Genomic DNA, 18,213 nt, shown 5'->3' with positions numbered 1-18,213 from the left:
CCTCTGTGTCCACCAGGCGGAAAGGCAGCATTTCTGTAGCCAAGAGCTTGCAGATGGTGAAATTCAACCTCTTAGCTTTCTCATGGCTAGGAGGAAATGGTCTTTTACTTGTCCACATCTGAGGGACCGAGGGCTGGCTATTGTGCTTAGACGGGGTTGATAAGGGTGTCCCCGGCAAACTGCCGGTCTGTGAGGAAGATGCAGGCGGACATGTTAGGTTGCCTTGATCCAAAGGTGGTGCTATCAATGTCGGACAGCGCTCAACACCAGCTGGTGTTACCACCTCCAAAGAAAATGATGACCTGCCAATCACGCTGGCTGTTGCGGGTAAAGAGGTGGCAGGTCTGCGCCCCAAAACAGGTGTGACTGCTGTCCCCCCAGTCACAGAGGATGAAGAGGCCGCGGATGCACAAGATATGGCAGACGGTGGTTGGCCCGGCCGGCTAGGCCGCATTGTAGCACACTGAGCTTCCCACTGCAACTTATGCTTCATGTCCATGTGCCGGTTCATGCATGAAGTACTCAAACTATGTATTTTTTGGCCTCTACTTAGCTTTTGCTGACAAATGTTACAGATAACACGAGTTGGGTCATCTTTATCGATCTGAAAAAATGCCCAGGCTATGCAAGGCTTAGCACCCATGCGACCTGAAGAGCCACCACGACTTGCGGTGAGAGGCAGAGTTGTGTTTGAGGATGCAGTTGTTGACGTGCTTCCAGTACTACGTCTCTGTCCAGGAAGGCGCAACCTGACCTCGTTGTCACTAGCATCTTCCTCCACCTCCTCTGCTGACCTCATCTCTTGGCTGACTGTGGGTTGACAGTAAGTGGGATCTCCAACCTCATCATCATCACCCTGTGCGTTATCACACCCGTCGTCCTCAGAGCCAACCTGTTCCTGCCCTGACAAAAAACTAAAGTTGTCGCTCCAATCAGGTATTTGAGTCTCATCATCGTCTTCCTCATTGTCTCCACCAACAGGAGTTACAGTTTGGGAATGAGGGTCTACATTATGGTCAGAACCTTCTGCGTCTGGTCCTGGATCCGACTCATAAAGATTCTGGGCATCAGTGCAGATCATTTCCTCGTCTGGATTCACAGAAGCGCTGGAGTCGACCTCTGATTCCCAGGCTATAGTATGAGTAAACATCTCTGCAGACTCAACCATCTGTTCTACCTCATACTCAGATGGGCAGCTGGAGATTTGGGAGCTGTGAGGAAGCAAGTGCGATTGGGGTGACACCTTTGAGGACTGGAGTATTTGTGATGTTGAAGTTGATGTGGAGGAGAGCCCACTTAAAGGAGCACTTGATATCCGTTGAAGCACCTGCTGTTTTTGTGCCTCATCTGGAATTTGTAGCGATTGGCGTGGCCGTAAGAAAGGGATCTTATCACATTGTCCGCTAAAAGAAGTAGACATTTTAGTTTGGCTGGAAGATGGTCTTTCTTCTGCAGATGTTACTGTTGCTTTAACACCTACCCCACGGACACAACCTTTTTTCCCCTTCCCAACACGCCTATTCCCCTTTCCACCAGCAGCAGGCCTTTTTCCACTCATTTTGGTGGTTAACTAATTCACAACTCTGAAGTTGTTTGCACAAAAAAACAATGGATGGGAACCGAGCAGAGCTGAGTGGCCAAACTGTGGTATTAGGCCAAAACTATTGGTTGGGTTAGATGGAGAAAAAAATTAGATTCGATTTGCAACCTGATGGAGGTCAGTATAGATGGACTAATAGAACAAGTCCCACACACAGCTAGAAGCCCAAATATTTTTTCAGAGGTAGATGCAGAAAAAAAATATATTCAGTTTGCAACCTGATGGAGGTCAGTATAGATGGACTAATAGAGAAAGTCCCACACACTGCTAGAAGGCCAAACATTTTTTCAGAGCTAGATGCAGAAAAAAATTATATTCAGTTTGCAACCTGATGGAGGTCAGTATAGATGGACTAATAGAACAAGTCCCACACACAGCTAGAAGCCCAAATATTTTTTCAGAGGTAGATGCAGATAAAAATTATTTTTAATTTGCAACCTGATGGAGGTCAGTATAGATGGACTAATAGAGAAAGTCCCACACACTGCTAGAAGGCCAAATATTTTTTCAGAGCTAGATGCAGATAAAAATTATTTTTAATTTGCAACCTGATGGAGGTCAGTATAGATGGACTAATAGAGAAAGTCCCACACACTGCTAGAAGGCCAAATATTTTTTCAGAGCTAGATGCAGATAAAAATTATTTTTAATTTGCAACCTGATGGAGGTCAGTATAGATGGACTAATAGAGAAAGTCCCACACACTGCTAGAAGGCCAAATATTTTTTCAGAGCTAGATGCAGAAAAAAATTATATTCAGTTTGCAACCTGATGGAGGTCAGTATAGATGGACTAATAGAGAAAGTCCCACACACTGCTAGAAGGCCAAATATTTTTTCAGAGCTGGATGCAGATAAAAATTATTTTTAATTTGCAACCTGATGGAGGTCAGTATAGATGGACTAATAGAGAAAGTCCCACACACTGCAAGAAGGCCAACTATTTTTTCAGAGCTAGATGCAGAAAAAAATTATATTCAGTTTGCAACCTGATGGAGGTCTGTATAGATGGATTAATAGAACAAGTCCCACACACAGCTAGAAGCCCAATATTTTTTCAGAGGTAGATGCAGAAAAAAAATATATTCAGTTTGCAACCTGATGGAGGTCTGTATAGATGGACTAATAGAGAAAGTCCCACACACTGCTAGAAGCCCAAATATTTTTTCAGAGCTAGATGCAGAAAAAAATTATATTCAGTTTGCAACCTGATGGAGGTCAGTATAGATGGACTAATAGAACAAGTCCCACACACAGCTAGAAGCCCAAATATTTTTTCAGAGGTAGATGCAGATAAAAATTATTTTTAATTTGCAACCTGATGGAGGTCAGTATAGATGGACTAATAGAGAAAGTCCCACACACTGCTAGAAGGCCAAATATTTTTTCAGATCTAGATGCAGATAAAAATTATTTTTAATTTGCAACCTGATGGAGGTCAGTATAGTTGGACTAATAGAGAAAGTCCCACACACTGCTAGAAGGCCAAATATTTTTTCAGAGCTAGATGCAGAAAAAAATTATATTCAGTTTGCAACCTGATGGAGGTCAGTATAGATGGACTAATAGAACAAGTCCCACACACTGCTAGAAGCCCAAATATTTTTTCAGAGCTAGATGCAGAAAAAAATTATATTCAATTTGCAACCTGATGGAGGTCAGTATAGATGGACTAATAGAATGATGCTATGCCCAAAAGATTTTATTTCACTAGGTGCAGTAAAAAAATTGGTATTCTATACACAGGTGGTATATCTTGCAACACAGATAGGCTACTCCACTGACTAACACACTCTGCAATAGGCCAAAAAGGATTAGCTTTGCTAGATTCAGCCAAATGCTGTGAAAAAAACTTGCACAGCACTGGCACAGACCTGCCTGGCAAAAACTGATAGGAACTGATGTAACCTAGTCCTGAAAAGGACTGCAATTACAATTAGTCTTTACTCCCACAATCTATCTATTTAAGAGCACAGACCTGCCTGATAAAAGTCGTAGGAAATGCTGTAACCTAGTCCTTAAAAGGACTGCAATCACAACTATTCCCTACTCCCAAGCTATCTGTAGATTTGTGCGAAAATTGGCTTGAAATTAACAAGGTATAGCGCACACAGCAACAGCGGTGCCGTCTAACACGCAGCTGCAGCAGTGAGAAAATGGTGGCGACGGGGAAAATGGCTTGGTCTTATAGGGCAAGGACATGTGACATACACTGCCAATGACACATGCCCTTGCTTGTGTGAAAAAAAGCACTTCGCTCCGTGTGTGCGCTGCTGATAGGCTGACAGATTGCACCTCCCCACTGCAAATGCGGGAAAGAGAAAAAAAAATGGAGATCTTCATTGTTCCTGCACAGATCCATCCCCTGCCCCTCCCCCCACCCCGCTGTACACTCAAACTGCGTATTAACATTAATTTTCATCATTACTGAGAAAAAATCCAGTTATGATTTTGGTGCATGAACAGTTATCGAACATAACCTCGAACAGCCGAATTTTTCTCAAATCGTTCGTGTTCGCCGAACGGCTCGAACACCGCCCAAAACAGCTCGAATTTGAGATTGGCGAACAGTTCGAGTAGAACAACGCTCATCTCTAGTTAGGACAGGTTGCAGATGGAATGAACACAGCTCCAGACATGTGTCTCAAATGTCAGAGGAGCAGCATCAAAAGCAAACATACTTCACTCAGCTGCTGAGCAGGGCTGTGACATGAGAAAAAAATAAATCTCCTTGCTGACTGAGCACAACAAGGTTTTTTCTTCAACTTCATCCTCCTCTGTGCTTATTTGCTTTGCTCAGTCAGATGGCTTCACAGGAGGGCAAAGATACTAATTGATCACATAGTAGAACTGAAGCTGGAGAACAAAAAAAAACATGTTATGCTCAGTTCAAGGAGATTTATTTTTTTCTCCTATTACTGCCCTGCGCTCTGAGTGACTGAGGTATATTTTGCTCATGATGCCGCTCCTCTGGCAGTTGAGACTGTTGAGCTGTGTTCTTTTTAACTGCAACCCATCCTGAAGTATGACTAGCATGGGTTGCAATTGGAAATATGTCACAGGGGCGATTTTTATCACATTCTTGGAGAAACCTTTGAAAGAAGCACACCCATCAAAATATGTGTCCTCTTAATATATTGCAGTTATCATATTATATAGCACTGTGTACCTAAAATTGCTTATTTTGCCTTTCTACCCAGCTAATTCTTCTTTTTTTCCATTAGGTCTATGACCTCACGTGATTAAAAACTGATTAGCTGAATCCTTCTAAGCTCTATGTAGAAACAGGAGGTCCCTATATGACTTATGAGTCACTGTAAAAGTTCCTGGCAGAGAGGAGCGGAGCAGATGGGTCAAGAGTTGAAGAGGGAAATGATAAATGCAGGGAATAGAGGCTTCCTGTTTCTACATACAGCAGAGAAAAGAGAAGAATTAGTAGGGATGAGGCAAAATGAGCAATTGTAAATACACAGTGCCGTATAATAAGATTATTGCAATATAGCGTATTAAGAGGATAAAAACTTTGATGGGAGTGCTTCTTTAAGAGTGGGGTTCAAATTTTTCTGCCTTAAGACTTTCTGAGAAAATGATTGCACCCAATTAAAACTAATGATAAAATTGTACCTAATAATTAATTTCATAATATATGACAGTTCTTTCTTCTTGACATAGAGCCCCAATTTCACTGCTTCCCATCACACAGATCTATAGTTATAGGCTAAAATTATGGACACCAGCAGCCGTTTGTTTCATGCAGAGTTATACATGCAGCTTCTAGTAAATCCAATGATAAACCAGACTTCCAATCGTCTATAACACTCTTGGGATTTCCACCACTTCAAAAATAAATCAGCATGATATGGTGTACAAGTTGTGCCCATGGCGGTGCCTTTTTCTCAGCAACTGCCTTAAAGAGTTATTCATATCTTTATAAATGGGTATAATCAGATAGTGCTTGTAACTACAAGCAATTTTGCTATTAACTGTTTAATAAAATTTTCAGCTGTTATTGAGATATTAACACTCTTCTTTTAACAGGTTGTTGCCTTGGAGACAAACCACCACTGATACATGTGCAGTGCTGACCAGCTCTTTACTATTGACATGTAGCACACTGTTCTGAAGCTGGCTATGAGCAGCGCAGTGCACTGTTACCTTCTAATACTAGACTGCAGTGGTGGTCGGTTTCTTAGGCAACTAACTGTAAACAAAAGTGTTAATATCTCAAGAACGGCTGAAAATTTTAATAAGCAGTAAGTACATTGATTGGTGCTTGTTTTTACAACATCAATCTGACAATATCAATCTATGAAGATGAGAAGGACACTTTATAATACCTGGTGCAATTCAATCCAGACTGGCACTTTTGGGTTATATGAAGCAGGAAAAAAACTCAGGTATAAATATTTTTTTGCCAATTAATTAGAATTGCAATTAAAATGAAACATGGGAAAAAAAAGGTCTCACTTTTTTATTTTGAAAAGCAAATCGATTTGCGAGTCAAGGATAAAGCAACCAATGGAGCATGAGCCAATAAAAAATTGTGCAAATTACTAAGTGTCCTAATGATGGTGGGTGAGGCGATATTATGTGACACATTGCGACATACTTACATGAAAAGGGAGACAAAGTGGGAACCAAATCCAAAAACACTGAAGTAACATCCAAGGGGCAAGGTCTTTAGCATTAGTATCAAAGTGTCCTGGAAGAGAGAAACTGGGTGACAGGAGGCACAAACCGCTGCAGCCAAAAGGGGGAATCAATAATTGTTTGTATACAGATATATAAAAACCTCTTCCATCATCATCAGAAGATTTACAATAGAAGATGAGTGTGTATGCCGTGCACATACATTACATTATTGATCCTGTACTGAACCTGAGCTACATCCTGTATTACACCCCAGAGCTGCACTCACTATTCTGCTGGTGGAGTCACTGTGTACATACATTACTTATCCTGTACTGATCATGAGTTACATCCTGTATTATACTCCAGAGCTGCACTCACTATTCTGCTGGTGCAGTCACTGTGTACATACATTACATTACTGATCCTGTACTGATCCTGAGTTACATCCTGTATTATACTCCAGAGCTGCACTCACTATACTACTGGTGCAGTCACTGTGTACATACATTACATTACTGATCCTGAGTTACATCCTGTATTATACTCCAGAGCAGCACTCACTATTCTGCTGGTGCAGTCCCTGTGTACATACATTACATTACTGATCCTGAGTTACATCCTGTATTATACTCCAGAGCTGCACTCACTATTCTGCTGGTGCAGTCACTGTGTACATACATTACATTACTGATCCTGTACTGATCCTGAGTTACATCCTGTATTATACTCCAGAGCTGCACTCACTATTCTGCTGGTGCAGTCACTGTGTCCATACATTACATTACTTATCCTGTACTGATCCTGAGTTACATCCTGTATTACACCTCAGAGCTGCACTCACTATTCTGCTGGTGGAGTGTGAAAAGTGTGTCAAGTTTGATAGACAGTCATTCTGTGTCCGGCTGTAGAAGGTCGCTGCGTTTGGCCTTGCAAACATCTTCCTGATCCTTTCATGATCCACCTCTCTCTAGGACCCAGCGGTGATCCTTAGCTTGCTTGGGGATTATACCTTTAGGACCTAGCGGTGATCCTCACCCTCTGCTGTTAATAACCACACCCTTGCTGTATCCTTAAATACACTATTTCTCCAGACTTGCTGGTGCAAGCACTCACTATTCTGTTGGTGCAGTCACTGTGTACATACATTACATTACTGATCCTGAGTTACATCCTGTATTATACTCCAGAGCTGCACTCACTATTCTGCTGGTGCAGTCACTGTGTACATACATTACATTACTGATCCTGAGTTACATCCTGTATTATACTCCAGAGCTGCACTCACTATTCTGCTGGTGCAGTGACTGTGTACATACATTACATTTCTTATCCTGCACTGATCCGGAGTTATATCCTGTATTATACTCCAGAGCTGCACTCACTATTCTGCTGGTGCAGTCACTGTGTACATACATTACATTACTGATCCTGTACTGATCCTGAGTTACATCCTATATTATACTCCAGAGCTGCACTCACTATTCTGCTGGTGCACAGTCACTGTGTACATACATTACATTACTGATCCTGAGTTACATCCTGTATTATACTCCAGAGCTGCACTCACTATTCTGCTGGTGCACAGTCACTGTGTACATACATTACATTACTGATCCTGAGTTACATCCTGTATTATACTCCAGAGCTGCACTCACTATTCTGCTGGTGCAGTCACTGTGTACATACATTACATTACTGATCCTGTACTGATCCTGAGTTACATCCTGTATTATACTCCAGAGCTGCACTCACTATTCTGCTGGTGCACAGTCACTGTGTACATACATTACATTACTGATCCTGAGTTACATCCTGTATTATACTCCAGAGCTGCACTCACTATTCTGCTGGTGCACAGTCACTGTGTACATACATTACATTACTGATCCTGAGTTACATCCTGTATTATACTCCAGAGCTGCACTCACTATTCTGCTGGTGCACAGTCACTGTGTACATACATTACATTACTGATCCTGAGTTACATCCTGTATTATACTCCAGAGCTGCACTCACTATTCTGCTGGTGGAATCACTGTGTACATACATTACTGATCCTGAGTTACATCCTGTATTATACTCCAGAGCTGCACTCACTATTCTGCTGGTGCAGTCACTGTGTACATACATTACATTACTGATCCTGAGTTACATCCTGTATTATACTCCAGAGCTGCACTCACTATTCTGCTGGTGCAGTCACTGTGTACATACATTACATTACTGATCCTGAGTTACATCCTGTATTATACTCCAGAGCTGCACTCACTATTCTGCTGGTGCAGTGACTGTGTACATACATTACATTTCTTATCCTGCACTGATCCGGAGTTATATCCTGTATTATACTCCAGAGCTGCACTCACTATTCTGCTGGTGCAGTCACTGTGTACATACATTACATTACTGATCCTGTACTGATCCTGAGTTACATCCTATATTATACTCCAGAGCTGCACTCACTATTCTGCTGGTGCACAGTCACTGTGTACATACATTACATTACTGATCCTGAGTTACATCCTGTATTATACTCCAGAGCTGCACTCACTATTCTGCTGGTGCACAGTCACTGTGTACATACATTACATTACTGATCCTGAGTTACATCCTGTATTATACTCCAGAGCTGCACTCACTATTCTGCTGGTGCAGTCACTGTGTACATACATTACATTACTGATCCTGTACTGATCCTGAGTTACATCCTGTATTATACTCCAGAGCTGCACTCACTATTCTGCTGGTGCACAGTCACTGTGTACATACATTACATTACTGATCCTGAGTTACATCCTGTATTATACTCCAGAGCTGCACTCACTATTCTGCTGGTGCACAGTCACTGTGTACATACATTACATTACTGATCCTGAGTTACATCCTGTATTATACTCCAGAGCTGCACTCACTATTCTGCTGGTGCACAGTCACTGTGTACATACATTACATTACTGATCCTGAGTTACATCCTGTATTATACTCCAGAGCTGCACTCACTATTCTGCTGGTGGAATCACTGTGTACATACATTACTGATCCTGAGTTACATCCTGTATTATACTCCAGAGCTGCACTCACTATTCTGCTGGTGCAGTCACTGTGTACATACATTACATTACTGATCCTGTACTGATCCTGAGTTACATCCTGTATTATACTCCAGAGCTGCACTCACACTTCTGCTGGTGGAATCACTGTGTACATACATTACTGATCCTGAGTTACCTCCTGTATTATACTTCAGAGCTGCACTCACTATTCTGCTGGTGCAGTCACTGTGCACATACATTACATTACTTATGCTGTACTGATCCTGAGTTACATCCTGTATTATACTCCAGAGCTGCGCTCACTATTCTGCTGGTGCAGTCACTGTGTACATACATTACATTACTTATCCTGTACTGATCCTGAGTTACATCCTGTATTATACTCCAGAGCTGCACTCACTCTTCTGCTGGTGGAGTCACTGTGCACATACATTACTTATGGTCTTAGGCCTATTACGCATATAACTCAGTACCAGACTTGTAATATGTGCTCACAGCGGTGACTCAGCAGACTCAAAATGAAGGTGGAAGGTGCACAATTCCTGCTAGGACACAGTGAGGCATATGGGGGCGCTGTGCTGACCTTGGCACTCTGTATACGTATTGGCGCATTAGGCTCAGCACTCATGGGACTTTGCATGCTTCCGGACCGATCCATAAGAAAGATAAAGTCGCTGCTGATCGCCTCTTCCTTTCCAGCTGGGAAACAAACTCAACATGACAACTTGGTCGGACATAAAAGAGCCTGAAAGGAAATATAAACATGAGTCATAAAGAGGAAGAGGAGGCGAATAATAGAAGAAGATAACGTAGAAGATGGAATGCGGAATATGTGATTTCTCAATGATTAAAGTCTAATTGTCCTTTCACACACAACATGTTGAAAAGCATGGTCTGCAAGACTACATAAAACTAATTGGGAGAAATAATATGTCCGGCAATTGTCCCCATTTCCAATTTTCAGTGGGCAGTTCCACTTCATCAGCTTTCTGCCCAGCACTATAGGTGCTGGAACGTCCTATCATCTTGCAGCAAGCACTGCCTCTGACATTGTATAATGTCTTCCCTGCCCTATACTGAAGGCCCAACTCTATATTATGCCTGTATGCAGTTTGACAAACGGAGGAACAGCAGCAAAGTGAAGCAAAGCAGAACCTGGTGTTTGCACAGAGCATTCTGGGAAGTGTTGTCTTTATACCAGACACTGTATGATGTAGAATCGATAACTAACTGCACCTCCCTGTGCACAGCTGTTCAGGTAGGGGATGTTTCAAAAAGCTTACTGTTTCCAATAACAACCAGCTGGACTGTGAATGCTGCTCTGAAGTATAATACTGGCTATTCTCAGGATCAGAGCGAGGCATAATTAATTACACACCTGGGAAAGTTGACAAACTTGTATGTAGATACATTATATAAAAGTTACCGATGTGTCCATCTTTACTTTCCAATATCTAAGGATACAAAAGTAATGAAGGGCACAGCTGTCTACTGTCAGACGGTGTTCACAGGCAGACAGAATTCCTATAAATCAGCCATTAATGTACCTGGTACGGCCAGATCTGAGTCCAGCCCGGCCTCCACGGCCACAGACGGCCTGTACACTTCCATGTAGTGAGCCAATAACTCCATATCTCGATCAAACTTGTGTCCTTCAGCCAAGGAGAGCTATAAAAATAAGATAAAAAAATAAAAATGGAGAGATCAGAGAACGCCGATGTTATACTGGGGATCAAAAACTGAGCGCCATAAAAAGTGACAAGGTCACAGCTCTGAAGCACAAGAATACACGGCTGTGTGAGCAGGATAGGATCACAGCTCTGAAGCACAAGAATACACGGCTGTGTGAGCAGGATAGTATCACAGCTCTGAAGCACAAGAATACTCGGCTGTGTGAGCAGGATAGGATCACAGCTCTGAAGCACAAGAATACTCGGCTGCGTGAGCAGGATAGGATCACAGCTCTGAAGCACAAGAATACTCGACTGTGTGAGCAGGATAGGATCACAGCTCTGAAGCACAAGAATACTCGGCTGTGTGAGCAGGATAGGATCACAGCTCTGAAGCACAAGAATACACGGCTGTGTGAGCAGGATAGGATCACAGTCCTGAAGCACAAGAATACCCAACTGTGTGAGCAGGATAGGATCACAGCTCTGAAGCACAAGAATACACGACTGTGTGAGCAGGATAGGATCACAGCTCTGAAGCACAAGAATACACAACTGTGTGAGCAGGATAGGATCACAGCTCTGAAGCACAAGAATACTCGGCTGTGTGAGCAGGATAGGATCACAGCTCTGAAGCACAAGAATACTCGGCTGTGTGAGCAGGATAGGATCACAGCTCTGAAGCACAAGAATACTCGGCTGTGTGAGCAGGATAGGATCACAGCTCTGAAGCACAAAAATACACGGCTGTGTGAGCAGGATAGGATCACAGCTCTGAAGTACAAGAATACACGGCTGTATGAGCAGGATAGGATCACAGCTCTGAAGCACAAAAATACACGGCTGTGTGAGCAGGATAGGATCACAGCTCTGAAGCACAAGAATACCCAACTGTGTGAGCAGGATAGGATCACAGCTCTGAAGCACAAGAATACTCGGCTGTGTGAGCAGGATAGGATCACAGCTCTGAAGCACAAGAATACACGGCTGTGTGAGCAGGATAGTATCACAGCTCTGAAGCACAAGAATACTCGGCTGTGTGAGCAGGATAGGATCACAGCTCTGAAGCACAAGAATACTCGGCTGCGTGAGCAAGATAGGATCACAGCTCTGAAGCACAAGAATACTCGACTGTGTGAGCAGGATAGGATCACAGCTCTGAAGCACAAGAATACTCGGCTGTGTGAGCAGGATAGGATCACAGCTCTGAAGCACAAGAATACACGGCTGTGTGAGCAGGATAGGATCACAGTCCTGAAGCACAAGAATACCCAACTGTGTGAGCAGGATAGGATCACAGCTCTGAAGCACAAGAATACACGACTGTGTGAGCAGGATCGGATCACAGCTCTGAAGCACAAGAATACACAACTGTGTGAGCAGGATAGGATCACAGCTCTGAAGCACAAGAATACTCGGCTGTGTGAGCAGGATAGGATCACAGCTCTGAAGCACAAGAATACTCGGCTGTGTGAGCAGGATAGGATCACAGCTCTGAAGCACAAGAATACTCGGCTGTGTGAGCAGGATAGGATCACAGCTCTGAAGCACAAAAATACACGGCTGTGTGAGCAGGATAGGATCACAGCTCTGAAGTACAAGAATACACGGCTGTATGAGCAGGATAGGATCACAGCTCTGAAGCACAAAAATACACGGCTGTGTGAGCAGGATAGGATCACAGCTCTGAAGCACAAGAATACCCAACTGTGTGAGCAGGATAGGATCACAGCTCTGAAGCACAAGAATACTCGGCTGTGTGAGCAGGATAGGATCACAGCTCTGAAGCACAAGAATACTCGGCTGTGTGAGCAGGATAGGATCACAGCTCTGAAGCACAAAAATACATGGCTGTGTGAGCAGGATAGGATCACAGCTCTGAAGCACAAGAATACTCGGCTGTGTGAGCAGGATAGGATCACAGCTCTGAAGCACAAGAATACTCGACTGTGTGAGCAGGTTAGGATCACAGCTCTGAAGCACAAGAATACTCGGCTGTGTGAGCAGGATAGGATCACAGCTCTGAAGCACAAAAATACACGGCTGTGTGAGCAGGATAGGATCACAGCTCTGAAGCACAATAATACTCGGCAGTGTGAGCAGGATAGGATCACAGCTCTGAAGCACAAGAATACACGGCTGTGTGAGCAGGATAGGATCACAGCTCTGAAGCACAAGAATACCCAACTGTGTGAGCAGGATAGGATCACAGCTCTGAAGCACAAGAATACACGACTGTGTGAGCAGGATAGGATCACAGCTCTGAAGCACAAGAATACCCAACTGTGTGAGCAGCATAGGATCACAGCTCTGAAGCAGAAGAATACTCGACTGTGTGAGCAGGATAGGATCACAGCTCTGAAGCACAAGAATACTCGGCTGTGTGAGCAGGATAGGATCACAGCTCTGAAGCACAAGAATACTCGGCTGTGTGAGCAGGATAGGATCACAGCTCTGAAGCACAAGAATACACGGCTGTGTAAGCAGGATAGGATCACAGCTCTGAAGCACAAGAATACCCAACTGTGTGAGCAGGATAGGATCACAGCTCTGAAGCACAAGAATACACACGACTGTGTGAGCAGGATAGGATCACAGCTCTGAAGCACAAGAATACCCAACTGTGTGAGCAGGATAGGATCACAGCTCTGAAGCACAAGAATACTCGGCAGAGTGAGCAGGATAGGATCACAGCTCTGAAGCACAAGAATACTCGACTGTGTGAGCAGGATAGGATCACAGCTCTGAAGCACAAGAATACACGGCTGTGTGAGCAGGATAGGATCACAGCTCTGAAGCACAAGAATACCCAACTGTGTGAGCAGGATAGGATCACAGCTCTGAAGCACAAGAATACTCGGCTGTGTGAGCAGGATAGGATCACAGCTCTGAAGCACAAGAATACTCGACTGTGTGAGCAGGATAGGATCACAGCTCTGAAGCACAAGAATACACGGCTGTGTGAGCAGGATAGGATCACAGCTCTGAAGCACAAGAATACTCGGCTGTGTGAGCAGGATAGGATCACAGCTCTGAAGCACATGAATACTCGGCTGTGTGAGCAGGAAAGGATCACAGCTCTCAAGCACAAGAATACTCGGCTGTGTGAGAAGGATAGGATCACAGCTCTGAAGCACAAGAATACTCGACTGTGTGAGCAGGATAGGATCACAGCTCTGAAGCACAAGAATACACGGCTGTGTGAGCAGGATAGGATCACAGCTCTGAAGCACAAGAATACACGGCTGTGTGAGCAGGATAGGATCACAGCTCTGAGGCACAAGAATACTCGGCTGTGTGAGCAGGATAGGATCACAGCTCTGAAGCACAAGAATACACGGCTGTGTAAGCAGGATAGGATCACAGCTCTGAAGCACAAGAATACCCAACTGTGTGAGCAGGATAGGATCACAGCTCTGAAGCACAAGAATACACGGCTGTGTGAGCAGGATAGGATCACAGCTCTGAAGCACAAGAATACCCAACTGTGTGAGCAGGATAGGATCACAGCTCTGAAGCACAAGAATACACGACTGTGTGAGCAGGATAGGATCACAGCTCTGAAGCACAAGAATACTCGGCTGTGTGAGCAGGATAGGAACACAGCTCTGAATCACAAGAATACTCGACTGTGTGAGCAGGATAGGATCACAGCTCTGAAGCACAAGAATACACGGCTGTGTGAGCAGGATAGGATCACAGCTCTGAAGCACAAGAATACACGGCTGTGTGAGCAGGATAGGATCACAGCTCTGAAGCACAAGAATACTCGGCTGTGAGAGCAGGATAGGATCACAGCTCTGAAGCACAAAAATACACGGCTGTGTGAGCAGGATAGGATCACAGCTCTGAAGCACAAGAATACCCAACTGTGTGAGCAGGATAGGATCACAGCTCTGAAGCACAAGAATACTCGACTGTGTGAGCAGGATAGGATCACAGCTCTGAAGCACAAGAAAACACGGCTGTGTGAGCAGGATAGGATCACAGCTCTGAAGCACAAGAATACACGGCTGTGTGAGCAGGATAGGATCACAACTCTGAAGCACAAGAATACTCGGCTGTGTGAGCAGGATATGATCACAGCTCTGAAGCACAAGAATACTCGACTGTGTGAACAGGATAGGATCACAGCTCTGAAGCACAAGAATACACGACTGTGTGAGCAGGATAGGATCACAGCTTTGAAGCACAAGAATACCCAACTGTGTGAGCAGGATAGGATCACAGCTCTGAAGCACAAGAATACTCGGCTGTGTGAGCAGGATAGGATCACAGCTCTGAAGCACAAGAATACTCAACTGTGTGAGCAGGATAGGATCACAGCTCTGAAGCACAAGAATACACGGCTGTGTGAGCAGGATAGGATCACAGCTCTGAAGCACAAGAATACACGACTGTGTGAGCAGGATAGGATCACAGCTCTGAAGCACAAGAATACCCAACTGTGTGAGCAGGATAGGATCACAGCTCTGAAGCACAAGAATACTCGGCTGTGTGAGCAGGATAGGATCACAGCTCTGAAGCACAAGAATACACGGCTGTGTGAGCAGGATAGGATCACAGCTCTGAAGCACAAGAATACCCAACTGTGTGAGCAGGATAGGATCACAGCTCTGAAGCACAAGAATACTCGGCTGTGTGAGCAGGATAGGATCACAGCTCTGAAGCACAAGAATACTCGACTGTGTGAGCAGGATAGGATCACAGCTCTGAAGCACAAGAATACACGGCTGTGTGAGCAGGATAGGATCACAGCTCTGAAGCACAAGAATACTCGGCTGTGTGAGCAGGATAGGATCACAGCTCTGAAGCACATGAATACTCGGCTGTGTGAGCAGGAAAGGATCACAGCTCTCAAGCACAAGAATACTCGGCTGTGTGAGCAGGATAGGATCACAGCTCTGAAGCACAAGAATACCCAACTGTGTGAGCAGGATAGGATCACAGCTCTGAAGCACAAGAATACACGGCTGTGTGAGCAGGATAGGATCACAGCTCTGAAGCACAAGAATACCCAACTGTGTGAGCAGGATAGGATCACAGCTCTGAAGCACAAGAATACACGACTGTGTGAGCAGGATAGGATCACAGCTCTGAAGCACAAGAGTACCCAACTGTGTGAGCAGGATAGGATCACAGCTCTGAACCACAAGAATACTCGGCTGTGTGAGCAGGATAGGATCACAGCTCTGAAGCACATGTATACTCGACTGTGTGAGCAAGATAGGATCACAGCTCTGAAGCACAAGAATACTCGGCTGTGTGAGCAGGATAGGATCACAGCTCTGAAGCACAAGAATACATGGCTGTGTGAGCAGGATAGGATCACAGCTCTGAAGCACAAGAATACACGGCTGTGTAAGCAGGATAGGATCACAGATCTGAAGCACAAGAATACCCAACTGTGTGAGCAGGATAGGATCACAGCTCTGAAGCACAAGAATACACACGACTGTGTGAGCAGGATAGGATCACAGCTCTGAAGCACAAGAATACTCGGCTGTGTGAGCAGGATAGGATAACAGCTCTGAAGCACAAAAATACACGGCTGTGTGAGCAGGATAGGATCACAGCTCTGAAGCACAAGAATACACGGCTGTGTGAGCAGGATAGGATCACGGCTCTGAAGCACAAAAATACACGGCTGTGTGAGCAGGATAGGATCACAGTTCTGAAGCACAAGAATACCCAACTGTGTGAGCAGGATAGGATCACAGCTCTGAAGCACAAGAATACTCGGCTGTGTGAGCAGGATAGGATCACAGCTCTGAAGCACAAGAATACTCGGCTGTGTGAGCAGGATAGGATCACAGCTCTGAAGCACAAAAATACACGGCTGTGTGAGCAGGATAGGATCACAGCTCTGAAGCACAAGAATACACGGCTGTGTGAGCAGGATAGGATCACGGCTCTGAAGCACAAAAATAAACGGCTGTGTGAGCAGGATAGGATCACATTTCTGAAGCACAAGAATACCCAACTGTGTGAGCAGGATAGGATCACAGCTCTGAAGCACAAGAATACTCGGCTGTGTGAGCAGGATAGGATCACAGCTCTGAAGCACAAGAATACTCGGCTGGGTGAGCAGGATAGGATCACAGCTCTGAAGCACAAGAATACTCGGCTGTGTGAGCAGGATAGGATCACAGCTCTGAAGCACAAGAATACTCGGCTGTGTGAGCAGGATAGGATAACAGCTCTGAAGCACAAAAATACACGGCTGTGTGAGCAGGATAGGATCACAGCTCTGAAGCACAAGAATACACGGCTGTGTGAGCAGGATAGGATCACGGCTCTGAAGCACAAAAATACACGGCTGTGTGAGCAGGATAGGATCACAGTTCTGAAGCACAAGAATACCCAACTGTGTGAGCAGGATAGGATCACAACTCTGAAGCACAAGAATACTCGGCTGTGTGAGCAGGATAGGATCACAGCTCTGAAGCACAAGAATACTCGGCTGTGTGAGCAGGATAGGATCACAGCTCTGAAGCACAAAAATACACGGCTGTGTGAGCAGGATAGGATCACAGCTCTGAAGCACAAGAATACACGGCTGTGTGAGCAGGATAGGATCACGGCTCTGAAGCACAAAAATAAACGGCTGTGTGAGCAGGATAGGATCACAGTTCTGAAGCACAAGAATACCCAACTGTGTGAGCAGGATAGGATCACAGCTCTGAAGCACAAGAATACTCGGCTGTGTGAGCAGGATAGGATCACAGCTCTGAAGCACAAGAATACTCGGCTGGGTGAGCAGGATAGGATCACAGCTCTGAAGCACAAAAATACACGGCTGTGTGAGCAGGATAGGATCACAGCTCTGAAGCACAAGAATACTCGGATGTGTGAGCAGGATAGGATCACAGCTCTGAAGCACAAGAATACTCGACTGTGTGAGCAGGTTAGGATCACAGCTCTGAAGCACAAGAATACTCGGCTGTGTGAGCAGGATAGGATCACAGCTCTGAAGCACAAAAATACACGGCTGTGTGAGCAGGATAGGATCACAGCTCTGAAGCACAAGAATACTCGGCTGTGTGAGCAGGATAGGATCACAGCTCTGAAGCACAAGAATACACGGCTTTGTGAGCAGGATAGGATCACAGCTCTGAAGCACAAGAATACCCAACTGTGTGAGCAGGATAGGATCACAGCTCTGAAGCACAAGAATACACGACTGTGTGAGCAGGATAGGATCACAGCTCTGAAGCACTAGAATACTCGATTGTGTGAGCAGGATAGGATCACAGCTC

The 18,213-nt window shown here is 44.7% G+C and overlaps 1 protein-coding gene across 1 annotated transcript in view; it reads right to left on the bottom strand.

Annotated features, from left to right (window-relative positions):
- Positions 1-18,213, bottom strand: part of LOC141271163 (von Willebrand factor A domain-containing protein 5A-like) — a 52,043-nt gene that overhangs the window by 24,651 nt on the left and 9,179 nt on the right. Inside the window, 4 exon segments of the mRNA XM_073681298.1 lie at positions 6,213-6,301; positions 9,868-9,982; positions 9,984-10,029; positions 10,832-10,952. Coding sequence (XP_073537399.1) covers positions 6,213-6,301; positions 9,868-9,982; positions 9,984-10,029; positions 10,832-10,952 — 371 coding nt within the window.

The sequence above is a fragment of the Phyllobates terribilis genome, unplaced genomic scaffold, assembly GCF_046119375.1.
Source record: "Phyllobates terribilis strain yellow unplaced genomic scaffold, ASM4611937v1 Scaffold_1__5_contigs__length_1240528914, whole genome shotgun sequence".
NCBI lineage: Eukaryota > Metazoa > Chordata > Amphibia > Anura > Dendrobatidae > Phyllobates > Phyllobates terribilis.
Note: the sequence above shows the minus strand (reverse complement) of the source record. Positions and strands in the feature narration are given on the sequence as shown.